This window comes from Ceratosolen solmsi, unplaced genomic scaffold, assembly GCF_000503995.2.
Source record: "Ceratosolen solmsi marchali unplaced genomic scaffold, CerSol_1.0 scaffold10, whole genome shotgun sequence".
Lineage (NCBI taxonomy): Eukaryota > Metazoa > Arthropoda > Insecta > Hymenoptera > Agaonidae > Ceratosolen > Ceratosolen solmsi.
Genome location: NW_011948412.1, coordinates 25,912,626 through 25,930,904, shown reverse-complemented (window position 1 = coordinate 25,930,904; position 18,279 = coordinate 25,912,626). Strand labels below are relative to the sequence as shown.

The 18,279-nt window shown below is 32.0% G+C and overlaps 1 protein-coding gene across 1 annotated transcript in view; it reads right to left on the bottom strand.

Annotated features, from left to right (window-relative positions):
• The window catches only part of mgl (low-density lipoprotein receptor-related protein megalin), an 80,124-nt gene that overhangs the window by 32,305 nt on the left and 29,540 nt on the right, over positions 1–18,279 (bottom strand). The window contains exons 2-3 of the mRNA XM_011500961.1: positions 7,851–8,009; positions 7,249–7,380 (exon numbers count right to left, since the gene is read on the bottom strand). Coding sequence (XP_011499263.1) covers positions 7,249–7,380; positions 7,851–8,009 — 291 coding nt within the window. The remainder of the gene's footprint in view (positions 1–7,248; positions 7,381–7,850; positions 8,010–18,279) is intronic.

The window sequence follows — 18,279 nt, the reverse complement described above, 5'->3', positions numbered from 1 at the left end:
CTGAACGAGTAATTCGTAAGCGCGAGGCTTTGCGAAAAAAGAAAAAGGCGCACGCCGTCATTACAAAAATACGTATGTATACGCGAGGTCGCGAAACATGAGCGAGGTTCTTTCTCTCTAAGCGCTTGGGTAAAGTAGAAAATGCGGGTGGGGGAAGGAGGTAAATGATGAGAGCTGGAGGTGAGCGAGTGAGCCGGAATTTGTACCATGCCGTGCCATCTTCCACTTCTATCTCTCTTATTCTCTGTCCCACTCGCGCGTTGCAGCAGCGTCGTATTTATTTTCATTCACGATAGGAAAATTTTTGCAGCACCAATACAATTTTGAAAAGTTTTTACTATATCACTTTCTATTAAAATAATTTAAGACGGGATAATTATCATGAAATTTCGGATGATGGATTTAATTTTTAAATTATTGTAAACAAATTAATGAAAAAAATCAATAGGAAAATTGTGCTTCAAGTCATAATCAATCTATATATTGTTCGTTTATGATTTTCTATAAATTTTAATGTACACATAAGTTATTGACAATAGAAAACCGACGAGTTGTCGCCATGTGTTTACATAATTTCGTCTCATTGTTTTAACTAAAATTATACCGGAATAAGTTTATATTTATAATACAAAATATAGCATAAGCTAGAAAATAAAATTCAATTGTATTTTCAATAAGAGCTGGGTTATTACAGTTTAAAATTTATCGTTCGTTTTTATCAATCCCTAATATTCCTTCTATTAACTTCTTTTATACAATTGTAGTATAAATCTCTGAACTACAAAATAAGTAATTTACTATAGAAAAATTCAGTGTTCTGTAGAAACGTACCATTTAATAATTAAAAATTTTATATTTATACAATAATGATACGTTGATTAAGAGTTTGAAATCGTAATGAAAATTGCATGAAAAATTATTAAAAATAATGAGTAACGGTTTATATTTGCAACATTTTATTTAATATTAGTACATATAAATGTAAATATTTTAATTTATTTATGAAACAAAAGGTATCTTTTAATTATAAAATTACCTCTTTGCTTCGTTGACAACAATCCAAATTCGATATTAAATCACCGTTTAAGATACCTTCAGGTAGAATATTAAGGGGACGTTCGAGGTCATCGCCAAGTATTTCTTCAGACATTTCATAATGTGTAGTGTTTGAAAAAAATATTTAATTATCAATAATAAATATCAAGTCACTACAAAACAGTTATAAATTGCATAAATACAAATGATGATGCTGATGTATGAATTGTATATTTATTATTTTTACTATTTGTTATTCAACTTCTAATGTTTGTAAAAATAATGCAGAAATATTACCATACTGTATTTACTGCTAAGAAAAATATAATTATGTTGATAAACAATTTGTTGTATATCGATTTCTTATCCCCAATATTCATTTAATCACAGAAAATCACAAAGTCGGAAACATTATTTTTCAGAAATATGATATATAAAAGATACTTTCTATGCAAAAATAATTTCTCAAAATTTTCGTTATCCTATAAGTTAAATAATTTAAATTTTAAGAGTTTTAACTTTTCATGAATATATTTTTTATATTTGTCAAAAAGTTGAATATTTAAGTGTTGCATTTTTTCAAACGATAACCTTATTTACTTTTATCAAGTAACAATGAACATATCAGTAACATCAGCGATATGAAAGCAAATTAAAATAAATAGAATTAATATTATATTTTTTAATTTTACTAATTAAACTATACCCATATTTTGAGATATTTAGAAATGTATCAATAAATTGGAATCATATCACAGTTTAAATATATATTAACAATAAGTAATAATTTTAAGTAATTTAGCGTAGAAATACTCTAAAGTAGTAATGAATTTTAAACTTAGAAAAATGCAATTCTTATCAAATAATAAAATAGTATGATTCTTAAGCAACATTGAGTATTTATCAGAATTATTAAACGGAGTAACTAAAAATCGTCTAGTATAGTAATAATAAAGTTACTTTTGAACAAGATTAAGAAGATAATATATAGATACTAAAATTCAAAACTACGATATTATTTATAAATTCACAAATCTAAATATTAATTTACATTTGATAATACGGTATTGATTTTGTACTCTTAATGTGTCTAATGACTTTTCTTCATTTAATTGAAATAACAGTTGTCACTTGTGTCTTATTTTAATATATAATTTAATATTCAATTTACTGGTCATGATAATTTTGTCTTGCAGTAGTACTAAATAAGATAAATGAATATAAATTATGTTTGTTTTATCTGCAATTACCAAGCAATAAATTAATATCACTACTTCTGTATTTATAATATTTTGATTCATTTTAGATCGTGTGAAAAAAACATGAATTACAACAGTTAGAGAAACATATTTTTACAGTTTGCTCTTTTTTATAATATCCGATGAATAGGTATTCAAATAAAGTTTTATTATATTCAAATACTTGTATAAAAACATTAATAACAACTAAGAAAAGCTCAAATTTTATACCATACGTAGATTATTAAAATATTAAAAATCAATAGCATTTCAAACTATTAATGTTTCTTGGTTTAAAATGACAAAAATACGCGAGACGACTCTTCATTTCCTCTTGATAATTTCATCGTCCGATAAAAAAATAGCCAGAGATATTTCTTTGTTTAGTGGCTTAAATGATGGTCGGAGGAACGGAGCGGAGGGGCTTCCGAGACATGTTGAAATGGCTCAAAATTGTAAGTTTGGAAAGCTAATAACATTCAACAGATAAATAATTGAATGCTAATATCATTAAATAATAAGTAAACTTTCTCAATACAGTGAGTAAAATACGTTATCATTAATCGACTGCATCTTTCGGCAATGAAGCGAGCTACGAAGTAAATATTTTACTTCGCTCAAATCTCCTTTTCGCATCATCTTTCTCAAATGCGCAGCTACAGTCCCCACCCCCGCGTCAGTCTTTCCCGATATCTTCTCCTGATAGATCTTCACCTCGTGCCCCACTCCCTTTTTGCGAACAAGCTCTCACCTCTCTAATTTACCAAGCCGAAAGCCATTTCGTCGTAGACTAGATGCTGGTCGCACATTTGCCCGAGTCATGATTCGCATCCCTCTAATATTTATGCGTTGCTGAGGTCCCTTCTGTCTTTGTTTCATTTATGCTGTTATTTTACAAGCCACATAGGTCCTCATTGTAATGCTTCGTTGACTTTTATCGCAATTGAATTTACGGGAATTAGGACCGAAATCGCATGTCTCCGAGTAAATAAAATAGATTTAATATTATTTCTCGTTGTTAACGATTTTCACCTTTTGGACTACTGGTCTTCTACCATCTTAAGTATTTAAGAGTTCAAACTATTTTTAGTATTCCAAGTTCAGAAACTTAGAAATCTAACTTGCTACTTATTATAGAATAATTTTATTCAAATTCCAAAATATTTTTTCATCTTACATGAGCGAAAAATTATTATTCATGAAACAAGACTGCTAATAACGCTAATAATGGCCCTTTAAATATTCTTTAAAACCTTTTAATCTGTATATTAAGAACGAGATAACGCAAGGTAAAATGTAAGATAAAAATTAAATTAATATTATCGTTGAAAGTCGATTTTTATATGCGAATAGGAGGCGTGAACAGTCAAGTGCCTTGGACTTACTAATGTTTCATCAAAATCGACGACACATTCATGCACATAACATTTAGGACGATGTAACTACCGTGATTCTGGTCACTTCGCAATAGTTTTAAACGGAACACCTTTGGCAAATAAGCCATCGTCGATCATTGGCTGGAATTCAGTGACCAATCAAAATGCTAATATTATGCATCAGCGTATTGATAAGGGAAATCATCATTCGCAAGTTTATTCTTTACTACTAAGAATAGTACGTAACGAAATTTCTAAATGCCAGAAGTCTTATTATTTACGAGAATTAGCTTCCTGCGCGCGAAGTGGTTTCCCGAAGTCGTGACCGACGGCATCAAGTGGGGGAGACAAAAAACTTCCCATCGGCGTACGACTACGACTGACGATCTTGCGAACGACTTACACGTCCACTTTCCGGACAACGGAGTCGTAGGATTTAGCGGAGAGTATCGTAAAATATACGCGAATGCGCGTCATTTCGAATCATTTGTTGGTAGGGATTTTCTACGGTTTTTCGTGCTCGAAAGACTTATTCATATACGTGATACGTGAGAATAGAGATGAATTCATTGATGCTGTTGTATATACATAATTTATTTAACGAAAGTGCAATGACAAATAAATTTGAATTGATTAATTATAATTTAAATTAGTAGTTAAATAATAGCGAATCCAATTACTCATTTGTAAGTGCCAAAATAGCTGTGAGCAAAAATTCTATTTTAAATACGTAAGTATTTGTTATTATTCTACTTTGTAGAAGGACATTATTTATCCTAAAAGAGATTTTTCAATAAATTTTGAAAATCATAATTAATCGTTTAGAATTTATTTTCAATTAAATTCTAAAATGTTAATATAATAATGAAAATGCTCTAAGTATTTTAATATATCGTCTATAAATATTTGTATTTTAATATTTGTCTATAAATAGTGACTATTATTTATAGATGTAAGAAGTATGTGCATTATGCAGTGGTCTGATAAATTCAGTCTCTCGTAACTGCTTATTAACTACTATATATTAGCTTAATTTTAACACATTCATATTATTTTCATTTAGACTGTATTAAAATTGATTTGGCATGTAAATGAGAATAAAGCATAGAGTGCAGAGTTTAATAAATCCAACTGAGAGTTGAAAAAAAATTTATTTCCGTATTTGAAGTAGGCTAAAAATAAAATGAAGAATGGACGTTACAAAGAAATAATGATACTATATAGAGAAAGCCAATTTCATGATAAATCCAATAAAAACTTATCATTCCTGCATTTAATATTTCATAAAAATAAAATTAACAAAGAGGGACCAAAAATTAACCACAATTAAGAAATAAAAATATAAGAAGAAAGATTTAATTAAAATTTTTTTAATGTACATAATGGGAAGCAAAATCGCGAAGGAAGAGAATAACGAAAATAAAGAGAATGCGAGACAGTAGTTAAATAGTCGTAAGGTCCGCAAGGAGGGAGAGGTGACGAAAGACAGCAACAGGTAATTGTGTTGGGTAATAAGGAATGAAAAGAACGCGGCAATGCGAGGACAAAGGAGATGTGCTATTACGCGTCTGCGTGCGTATGAAAAATAAAGCGAAAAAAATATAAATTATGACGAATGAAAAAATTGATGATAATGATTTCAAAAAAGCGCATCTGATTTCTGACAACTTTTTTCAAGTACTTTTTTAACACTTCAGTCCGTTAAGACTAGTGATTCTTGTTGGCTTCGTGTATTTTATTTTGGCCAATATATTAAAATATTTTCACGATATAAATAGTCAATGTTTAATACAAATAAATAAAACGATCAACATAAGCATTATTCATAGAGAATAAATTAGTATATAGTATAAAGAATTCAACATTTATTCTACTGAGAAAATTCTATTTTACATAAATTCCAAAAATACATTATTGTGTCAATCAATATAATGGATATGCATAATTATGATTTTTACGAAAAACTACGATAATGACATAAAATATAATATTGGTAACCAAGACGTGTCCTGAATTTGTATAGATAATGAATGATGTCCAATAAATGTATTAAACATGTTGTTTTTTACTCTACAGAGTTAAGTATAGAATGTAGATAATGGCTTTGTCGCTTGAATAATGACTTAAGTATTTTCTAAATTTTAACGAACAATGTTAATATTTGTTGAAAATAATATTTATTTAATATGAAATTGTATATATATTTTATGTAATTAAATGTAACCTGAAACAGCGAGGTTTTCACAGAATATTGCAAAATGAATTTTATGACAAAATCTATATTTATATATTATTGATTTTTGGTGTCAGTTGCAAAACTTAAATGTTATTTAAGTATGTTGTTTGTGATACGCTGATAAAATTTCATTTAATTTTATGTAAAATTTACTTATCAAAATTTCAATTTTCTTTCGAAGACTATTTTGATAAAGTAAATTGAAACAACAGGTCAATAATAACACGAATGAGAAAAATTGACAAACAGATACTGGCTGCTGTCGTCGCGGGGTTCAAGGATAAAGAACTTTTCTCTTTCTCGAATTAGATACATAAATGAACGCATAACAATAATGATCAATTATTAACAATAATTAATGTTTAGTGATATTCAGCTTCGATTCAAGAATATAAGATCCAGACCTAGATAAAGAAATAAAGATGTCCAGCGCTGGATACCAACGGAAAAGAAAAAATGCGCATTAATCGGTAAAGCGAAGACAATAAAATAGCGTGTGAAGATAACGCGTTCGTTTATCCTTCTCCACCTTCCATCATTATAATTTTAATTTTATATCGAAATCCTTTCTTCCCCTACTTATCCGTTATAGCCATTCAGCTCGCGTGAGGATGGAAAAAAGTACGTCTCAGCGTAGAAAGTAACCTAGAAATACGCAAGCGTACTCTGTATGCATTTACACGGACGCGGCGACGTTGGAAAAATAGAAATTACCGTGTGAAGTTATTCAGCAATCCGATTTTTTTGTTGGTTGTGCACAATATTTTTAATTCTTCTTCTATTTGGCATTTGATAATTCTAGGCAACCAAATGTACCGGTTTATCATTTTATTAAGTATCAGACTTTAATATTAAAATAATAATATAGCATTAATTACAATCGCTAAGCTAACAAAACAAAAACAAAAAAATCAGGGATTTGTTCTTTCAGGCATTACAGATAATTTGAGCTTCATCAAATAAATCCGGACAATCTCCGGCACGGCTATTAATTCCAACTTAATTTCTAACTGCATTTTCAGAATCCTGTAAATTCATTTCCTTATTATAGTCTTCGCACTGCTACCCTCATCATTATCGTTGTCGTCGCTATTACAATTAATCAATCTTTATTACTGAAAAAAACATTTCTGCCCAAGTCATGAATTATCATTCCAGTTGAAAACGCTACTTTATCATCACCGAGCAATTCGTTCAGCTAAAGCCTTTTCTCTTTAGATTTTCCAACCAATAACAGTATTTTCCAATAAACAAATTGAACAAAAGCAGGTGCTAATACCAAAAAATCTACAAGCAAAGATACTTCGACCGGTGCGTAAACTATTTAACCTCCACCAGAGTTCACTTGCGTAATGGTACTTACTGCAGCCAGCCTCGTCGGTTCCGTCAACGCAGTCCACGGTCATGTCGCACCGCTGGTATTGAGGTACGCAATAGGGTTTGTTGAATACGTACTGGCCACAGGTCAGCTGACCGGCTTCGCACTCTGGCGGCGCTGTAAAAGAAAGTACCAATCATCAAAAATGGATCAGGGCCTTCGATAGTACTTGGTTAAGCACATGGCTATACGACCGCAAGTCCCTCTTTATCAATGGGTTTATTCTATCTCTCTCTCTCTCTCTCTCTCTCTCTCTCTTTCTATTTTTCTCTCTATTACTTAACTCTATTTATGTACTTATGTTTGTTGGGTTCAAGATTCGTTAGGGAATTGTATAAATTGAGTCACGCTATAAACAAGCTCTGAGACCCCTCAGCCTAGTTTTCGTAACTTTCTTTTCATAATGTAAAAGCATGCAGGCACCGAATCATTGATAGAGGTGACACGATTTTGAATTGATTAATATCTAGACCGGTGACTCAACCAATCAGCGGACAGTATCGCTGAACGCCTGCTTGAACGGTAATCGGCACAACCGACACGAGCTTCACGAAAGCCGAACATAAATCAGATTTAATGACACTCACGGCAAGATTGGAACTCATCCTCCGCGTTCTCGCAGTCCCGTTGATAATTGCATACCCAGCTGGAGGGTATGCACTTTCCTTCAGCGCACTTGAACATTCCCATGGCGCAGCCTGTGGCATCGCTGCCGACGCTGCCGATTACGGTGCTGCCGACGCCGCCTGGAAAAAGAGTAAAGGGTGAGCTTTCGAAAAGAAACGGTAACATTGTTAGTTTATTTCACTTTTAAATTTTAGTCGCATCAAGGGACGTTAGTATGCCTGAAAGTTGTATCGGCCAAGGGGAGGGAGTTAATGGTTGATTGGATGGCGGTTTTCGGACCCTCTCGAATTATACAATCGAGCACTTTCACTCGTGTACCCGCAGGCGGCAGGTGAGACTTTTCTTTACAAATAAAGAGAGCGAGCATTAGAGGCGCTGTACATCGCTAGTGCAACTGCCGACAAAACAACAGATTGAAGCTTCTGCTGATAGTGAGATGAAGATGGCATCGATCATGTCTTTTTTCAGAATAAACAACAAAAATATTATTCATTGATTAGCATATTTTATTCTCATCTTATAAACCTTAACAGTGATCCAATTAATTTATTAATGCTCATTGAAGAGTTGGATTTTTGAATTCACGATACAAAAACTCATTGCATATAAAATACGCTATATACAAGTAGTTATTCATAGCGAACCGTGTAGTAGTGTTTATATTGTAATAATCTAATAGCTATCCTACGCTTGGTAGGTAAATATAATATGTTAAATTTGCATTAAGTTATAAAATATATTATCTAGTTCCAAAGTATGACATTAAATTAAATTGCGTTAAATATTTATTAATGAGTATAAATGATGAGAAATTATTGAATTGTTTCATTGTTGCTAATATTTTAATTTCACTGGGTATGAGCTATGTTTTGAATTTGATATTAAAATACAATTTGTATTAAAATTATATATTTATTTTTTAAATGTATTAGTTTTCTAATTTATTTTAATTTTTTATACGAAATAGTTGAATCCGTAGTAAATTGCTAAATTATTAATTACTTTTTGTACATTAATATATAACATAACTAGTATGATCTTAAGTTAATCCATGGTACTTTTAAGTAAGTGGAAGACAAATAAAAGTCAAATGTCCAAGGAGGTCTAAATGCTTGAAAAGTACATCCTTCTCAATTAAGACATTTGTGTATGCGAATCATTTGTGCCATACATAGTTTTTATTTGTTGGTTTTCTAACGACTCTGGAGATCCGTGCACATATTCTTCATTCCGTTTTTTTCATTAAGTTTTTACATTCTTGGAGATGAGTGAACTATTTAAACCAGAACTTTTTCTGTCACTCCACACTTTTTGCACCCCAAGCAGGCAGGTCAAATGCAAAAACCATCACCGTTATACGAAAAATTAATCATTCTCTCATTCAAGCTCATTTATTAATTTATATATTTGTAAGAATTAAGTAATTTTCCGTGTACAGCAGGACGAATATGTTGTTTTCATAATTGAAATGGAATAAGTATTTTTTGCCAACAAAGTGATTAAAGACAAACGTTTTAAATACACTATAATATAAAAGTATTTTTTAAGCTCAAAAATAGTTTTTATAATGATTTCCCGAATTAGGAGAAATATTAATATATTGTGATGGGATGTTTTTTTACAGGTTAAATTTAAAAATAGATTGACTGAATAGAAAGAAATAGAAAGACCTGATTAATATAAAAACCTGTTTTACAATATTAGTAAAAGACAAGTGATAAATACTTCAGGCACAGCTTAGTGAAGACTGCATTAGATTTGAAAAATTATGACACTTGTACAACAAATAAACATATGATTATAAATATAACGCAACCATTATATTATACGTTTACCCATTTTTATATCGAGGGTATAAATATTTTTATTTTATTTATGACTTGGGGACTATGCAATGAGACCAATTACACGTTTGTAGGTCATAAAAGTATTTTTTTCAGAAGAATAGACACATTAATTAAACAAATACAGGTATGACACCTATGAGCAACTAAATCGCGCGGAAAAAGGTTCGCGCTATAAAATAGAAATCGATTGATAGAAAAAACTGGCTCGTCGTCGTTTAAGATACTCGGAATTTTTCAAATGCCACGGGGCCATTGCTCTCTGACGCTTTTCTACAAATTTACGAGCCCTGACTGGCAGGTGCCGCCCGCCCCTAGGAATTATGAAACGCCGATAAATCGGCTTATGTAGTCTTGCAAGAATCGCGCACAAAGATACGCGAAGGCGCGCGGCCTCGCACAAACGTAACTTCTCAACTAGCGCGACGGGGCAAACGAGAGGAGGCCACGAGGCTTTCCTTCGTTCTCTTTCTCTTCGAATGCAGCGATAGAATGGGCTTATATGCGCAGGTGAAAACGTGCTAGTGAAGATTACTAGATACCCAGAGGCGTGCGCATCTCGTAAATAGTCGGTCTTCCGTTATATAATGTTTTTCGAACGAGCATGCAACAGGTATTACTCTCCCTTCTGTATTTGTTATTGTGAGTAAAGAGACCGTTCTCTTTAATGGTTAAAAAGCGATAGTCAGGGAAGGCGAGGGAGAGGGAGGTGAGCGTTAAGTAATGGAATAAAAATAGTAAGGTTAGAGCGACATAATATTGCAAATAATGCTTAAAAGGAAAGCTAATTAACTATTTACGAAATCATATATTTTACTCTAATTAAGCTGTATTCGCAGTAGCTATTATAAAGATTCGATAAATAAGACTGATGAAGTAAATACTATGATTTTACAGTTTTGAGAAACACCCTTTGTAATTGTGAATAATGTAGGCTTGTATATTTGTGGCCTGATCTTTAGTACTTCAATTACTTTTAATGGTCCTATTGATACATTAATTTAAATTTTTATTTAAGGGCTATATAAGTTTGCAGATGAAAATTTTCTGTTAACTCCAATAGGATAACTTCTTTGATTTGTCATGCTCGTTCACGTACGCACGATACTCTGTAGATGTCGACGTTAAGGTCAATATTGCGTTCCTTACGATAAAACAGAGAATAGAAAGTAAAATATTTTGAAAAAATTGATGGTTCATACCAATAGTGTTCATTTACATATTAAGCGCTCATTTATTTAAATTAGTCTAAAAATAACTTATTTAGTAATGTGATTGGTTCGTCTTAAAATTTAAGGAAAATCTGAGTTCCCTTTTTAATGGCAATGATATTGTAACAATCCGAAAACAAATCTTAAATGCTAATTTAAATACTTATAGGCGGTTAATGTTATTTATCATGCACATTTCATTCGTAACCAAATAAGCTACTTAATTCGCTAAATGAAAATTACTCGTACAAGTATTAAGTTCGCGGCGTCATAATGTGTATATTGTACGATATCTATTACTATACGCTTCACGATAAATTACAAACATTATTCTGGCTAAAATTCGAATAAAACGGCTCTAAGCATCAGAGAACAAAGTCCGATGACCAGTACTTAGAAGGAGGTTGTGTTTTTATTGAACATTAAAATAATATTGTTTTTATTTTATTTTAATTTTTATAATCATACTGAATTAATCATCATTTACCATGTGAAATGTATGCTTTATATATGCTACGTTATTCTAAGATACGCCAATCTCAAATATAAAATAATATAGAACTTTTTATCGTAAGGTATGTTCTCAAAATCAATATTAATGTGAATAATGAGATATGATAAACTCGAATAATGAACTTCGGCACGGGAAGAGTGAAGAAAACTACGTTTGCAATATAACAAGCAATACATCAAGCAGTGTATGCACATAGCAACATCGTATCAAGTCAAACAAAATGTGTCAACAAACTTCTCTACTACACTCAAATATGCTCTCAGCGTTATTTAGGGAAATTCGTGTTAAGATTTTTCGACTTTTTCTGTATGTAAAATGTTGAATGTTTATATAAATTTTATTTGAAGACTTTTTTTTTAATTGTGCACATATCTCCAATAACAATCCAGTCGAATTAATTATCTAGCCATATTCTATGTTAGAAACATGTAGATTACCCGCAACCTCGACATTCCGTTAATATGATTATGATTTTTTGAATTCTTAATATGTGGACATTATTAGATGGATATTTGAATATTACAGGTGTCTATCGAATGTAAGTCTCTAAGGCAACGCTATTATCAATTATTCAATAAATACTAAAATATACGAAAAAAATGCGATGTACGAAACAGAAGACAATGTGATGGGGACCAATATAATGACATTTCCTCTTTCCATCATCCAAACAATACCTTCTAATGTAATTGATGATTTTTCTCTATCGATGTTCAGACGACATTACGGATTGTGGCAGCCAACCCTGTCGCAGAGCCAACCGGCAAGCCAACGGCCCATATTAACATATTCCCTAAACGATTAGATCGAAGTGTTCGTATGTGTAACCGAAAACCACAAATATTTTCGACCGTGTCGCGCAACGCTCTTCTTTCCCGGTGTCGTTTCGAAGTTCATAGAAGGTGAGTGCAATGTGTACCCGAGCACACCTCTAAAGAGAATGGCATTCATCCACAAAGTGAAATTTGCATGATTACACCACTGCTAACGTATGGAACACACCTTCTTTCCTCCACCTCCTCCAACCAACCCAAAAATTATTGGAGATGGTATTACTGCTAGACGCCGGAGATATTTGAATTAAAAATGAAACACGATGGCAAGAAGTGCAGTGTGAATTAGAGCAATCCGTGCTTGCTCCAATTCGCTCACGTTTTGCTTAGCTTAATGATATTTTTCACGTCGTGCTGATCGACACTTTTTCCGATCTTTTTGTCGTCAATGGTTTTGGCCGTATGTATCTTCTCTTTTTATTGTGATGGTGTACATAGTTTCACATTTACAGGAGCCGAAACGTCCTTCGTTCGCTATGGGATTCACGTTTCTAAGGAGCGTTGACCTAAAATCACCATGACTTCGTATTAATATTCACGTTTTGTTCGAAGTTATTCTCAACTTCTTTTCCGTGACTGGCTTTTGCTGAAGCTCCGATGGAATAATGCTTGTTTTTTTAAGTTTAATATTTAAATTATACTAGGTATTTATAATTACGCATGAAAAGTAGTAGTACAATTTTTTGTGTAACCTCATGAAAACTTGAATCTTTTAATGGTATTAACAGAATTATCGAAAATCAAGCGGTCATAAAGGGCGATGAACAAATTATTAAACTATGAGCAACAAGAATTATAATTGTGAAACGTTGAGCTATTATGAGTATGAGATAAAAATAAAGCTAAACATAATTAATAATTGAAAAATAATAAATTTAATGCGGCACTACTGTGATGAAAAGGAAGATCAAACGACGATCATATCTTATATTATGACAATCTCCTTCATATTATAAAAGAGGAGAAAATGAAGAAAGAAGGAGAATGGAGTGTAGGCGTAAGCATAATACAAGTAAATTAAAATATCGATGAAATAGAAAGTGACGGAAAATATTTGCTAAAATATTGTCGATCCATGTAGCGTTAATAATTAATGATTATTCATCGAATCAAAATGACCGTCTCGACGACTTCATTCCAATGGCAAATTCCATGCTTGGAAGATAAATAAATTTCAACGACGTAATAAACCGAGGCAATTAATAATAAAAGTAAATAATTGTTACGAAAAATGCCGATGGTCGAGATATCGGCATAATTGATAAATTAATATTAATTATGTGCACGAAAATGATTGGCAAATACTTTAGAAGCTTGAAACAAACGGCGATCGGTAGTTACGAAGATTCAATTTCGTAAGAAATTAATAGCCTCAAACACGACTGCTAAGCTAACATAAAATTTGAAAAAGAAAGAAAGAAGAATTAGGAGGTACTTTCAATTATGAAAAAGCGCTCCGCAAGTTCTAGGCTAAAGCTCTAGGTCGTGAAATCGCGCGAACCAATGCAAACACCTGCGTAAATATGATATGGGAATCGCATTTGAGGAGGCCAAGCCGCAAAGGCGAGGGAGCGCATCGGTGAGAAAAGAGGCACTTCATCGACGAGATAATTTTGTGTGCACTCGCAGGAAAAAAGTGGTTTCCCCAAAAGCTCGGTTAGATGTAGGTCAGGCCGAATCCTCAGGCGGGCGATAAGCCTAGAGAAGAAAAGACGATGTGAGTCAGTGGCCGGAGAGAGGAGGCAACGGGTTGGGAGGTCGGCGCTCTACCAAGTGCAACGTTCCTCGTGCCAGGCTGTGCCAGCCACCGCTCAAACGCAGGAGAGCGGCTGCTGCTCTGCCTCGCTCACTTGCTCGATCCCCCCCCCCCTGTCTTGCTCCTCCTACTCTTTCTGCCCGCACCCCATCGTCCCTTCTCGTCGTTCTTCCCCCCTCCCTTTCTCTCGCTCGCATTATTCTCTTGTTCCTGGACGAATGCCCCTGGAGGTCGGGACGATTTTCGAGGGGCTGATTGGCGCTTGGGACGAGTTTGACTTGAGAGACAACAGCACGAGGCTTGGGAGAACATCATGCATTGCTTCTTCGTTTGTCCTCTTGACGTTACGTTACATAGCGTACGTTTTCTGATGCTTAAGTGAGAAGCGCCGTTTTAAAGAGTGCCATCTGTGACGGCGTATCGCCCTTTTGAAAGGACATTCGCAGGTGGGATGAAGCCAATGCGTTGCCGCTGACTATTCGTAAAATATGCAGCGATTACAATTTGGTCATCGGATGGTATTCGTAACTGAATTGTACCGTTTTTCGGAGCATTTGATCACGCTTAATTAATAACTGATCTTTGCGAGTGATGGAAAAGTCAGCAAAAGCCTGATAAATATGCACAAGATGCTCTAAACTGTATACATTATGTACGTGTAAGTGAATACACTCGCTGAATTTAGGACATACTATTTATATACTCGATGTGTCTTTACTTTTACATTGATTATTTTATTTTAAACGGAGCTTTTTGTTACGTTTGCATTATTTGTCTGAATTTAGGAAATATATTTAGGAAATTATTTATAAATCATTAAAGAAAGAAACTCTTTATTGTGTTCTTTTTATATCTGTTCTTTACTCTCAAGAAATGATTTAACTTTTAATTTGAAATTTACTTCGTAATGTATGAAAATACTTACAGCGGTAATTATTAATATCAAGAAATTACCTGGTAAAATTATGTTATATTATTAATAAGTTATTAATTGACTATTCTATAAAGCCTATATGTTTTAATACTTTTTTCAACGTTAATTGAATTAATTACGATACAAGTTTAATTTCGATAAAATCAAATTATATAAAAAGAATATTCCGCCAGCTAAAATTCATATATAAAAAAATGTTGATGAAACGTTGATAATAATATTAAATCCTTACCCCAGAATACATGCATCGTGTACCGATCTTTGAATCAATCTTAACAAATCTTCGTTTCTTTAAAAAAAATATTGTAAAATTAATTATAATAAAACTATCAGTACGTATAGTTTTTCAGTTTCAATTTCAAGAAATGCATACATGGCCCTAATTCATTATTGTGAAGCTATTGAGAACTTACAGCATTACTGTAGTGACCATATCGTGCGCAAAGTGTATTATACACCTGTGATCTAAGATCGAAAAAATTTATATACACTGAAAGTAAATTCATTATATCTGGATTGCGAATGACTGCGCAATTCCCAAAATGGACATAGAAGACGTGAATTCGTGATCGCGCCTCTGTTAGTCTAAATCCGAACATAAATCCGTGACTCGCGGATTAATTGAGAACTGATCATTAGAGGACATGAACAACCTGGATACGAAGTTCACGAGCATTACATAAATTTACGAATACAAAAAAATAAAATACTTGTAAGTGCTGTTATGTTTTTACATAAATTTAATAAGTAGTTTGCCTGACCTATTACTCATTTCATATCATCCTTAACAAATAAATAAAGATCGTACTAGTCAAAAATCAAGAAACATAAGCTAATAAAAATTTGATAATATATATAATATATAGTCTTACTTTTGTTTAATGTTTACGGGGTTTATATTAATACTGTTAAGATAGAATTGAATATTGAATTGAGTAAGGATTTTCATTTACATGAACATTTAATATCGATATTTCTTTTTATATAAAATCCATTGAAAACTGATTTTACTTGGAAATCTAATACGTTTCTTGATTTTGGCCTCTGCGCGGATAAATGTTTATTGCACATTTATTTACCAAACAATCTTGTAAATTATACTATATTCAAAAATATTAGCATTAGCTGAATTATTTTACTATCATGAAAATCATTTTACATCGGTTGAAACAAAGATGCTGATTTGATTCTGACTAGCATTCGTTGATATTTTGTCTGATCGAATAAGTCGTTATCACAAGGTATCTCGTACTTTGTGTGTGTGCGCGCGCGTACGCGAGCGTAAAGATTAACAAAGTATTAAGAAGAAAGAAAGCCTTAATGCTAATAATTAATAATTACCGCTGCTGATTTCCCTCATTAATCGCAAGTCTCAAGAAGACTGAAGCAAATGAAATTGAAGTATAAGTAGTCGGTATAACATCAGAATTATAATAACTATAAAATGAAGATGCAACCATTCTACTGTATGACAATATATATAATGAATAGTTAGTTATGAAATAAAATGACTTTGGCCACCAGTAAGTTATCTTTTGTTACATTTCTCAAATTACTAATTAGCGTGCTCATATTGTATTTATATATAGATACTGACTTTTTAAAATAATTATTCGAATATCACAATTTAATAATCTTCAAAGAATAAAGGATAAGAAAAGATTGAATTTCAACTTTATTACGATATGCCTGAGCCAAAAATCACAAACGAAAAACATGAGATATTAATTTATAAATAATATTCGCTGAAATATGCGAAGGTGTAAATAAAAAATGTATATTATCTCTTTGGCGATATAACTGAATTCTAACGCGTAAGTTATATAAACATTAAAAATTTCTTAACAAGGAAGATAGAATGCATTTTAACTCATTATATTTCATTGATAATGTAAGCAATCAGAGTTGAAAAATTTAAAGGCAATAAATTGTATTAAAACATTGTTTAGTTTTAATATTTAACATACGAAAATTATATGAAATGATAATCAAATCTATAAATAATAAATGTAAGATCAATTTTCTATTTATAAAACGGTATATTCAATATTAAATTTGTTGATGCTTTTATGATATTATATAAATAGACAAGAACATACGGTATTTAACTTCTTGAAACGCACAGTCCATTGAATGTTTTATCTGATTGGATTACAAGAATAATGCGGAATATTATACAAAGCGAATTGCCTTCACTTAAGCTATAAGATTGAAATTTTTAATACTGTCGGAACAATTTCTTAGGACAAGATTAACAAGTAAAATGATATGGATTTACTTAACGGGTGATTTCATTGCCATTCATCTAAATTGCATTTTAAAAAACTATAATCTTTCAACACTCATTGTCTTTCCCGAATATTTTTTCCAGCAATTTAAGATTTTTAAATTGTTGGATCAATCACTAACATTATATTTATTTATTCTTCTATCTTTCATAATATAGAAAATTAATTAACTCCACAATTCTTTAATGTTAAAATGTCCCTACGTATACAGACTTAATGGAAACTGATGCACACAGCAATTGAACGTGAAGTTAGCACTGTGAACAAATTTTAAAGTATCGTGCAAATGTAAAGTCTAGAGGTTGACTATCAACTATTCCTGAAACCGCATATACGTACACAAATGCACAAAGAATAGTTATCGGTAGTATTTAGCAACAGATTACGCTCCGTTTGACTGAATAAGTTTGCAAAGGTCGACCAAAAAAAAAACAGAACAAATGAAAGACATGAGAGATACGTTCAGCCTTTCGCATGATTGGATTGTAGAGGATTAATGAGCAACGATAATCGCTGGGACATTGCAGAAATGTCACTCTCGTGCTGTATGAGCCAACAGTACACATAACTTATTAGCGAGGTATGTAAGTGAATCCTAATTGTAATTGCAATGCATCTCAACGCAATCTTTCTCTCATCTTCATATTTTTCCTTGTGTGAGGTAAAGAGAGAGAAAGACAGACAGAGAGAGAGAAAGAGAGAGAGAGAGAGAGAGGTGAGAAATATAAATATCTTTATATTTCTAGCATAAACAAATATAAAATCTATGACAAATCTAACGAATAGCTGTGTGTTTTAATAATATGTATTATATAAAATTGAATTTAATGTAATGGAAGAATATTGATTAAACTTCTTCGAAAAAAACTACATTACCACTAATAAAAAATATAATCTTCAACCGCCGAAGTCATTTATTAGCTAATAAGAATTAATAACAGACGTTGAACATAATTGAAAGTAAATTAAAATATATAAGTTTTTCTCCGAATGTAATAAAAAAAACAAC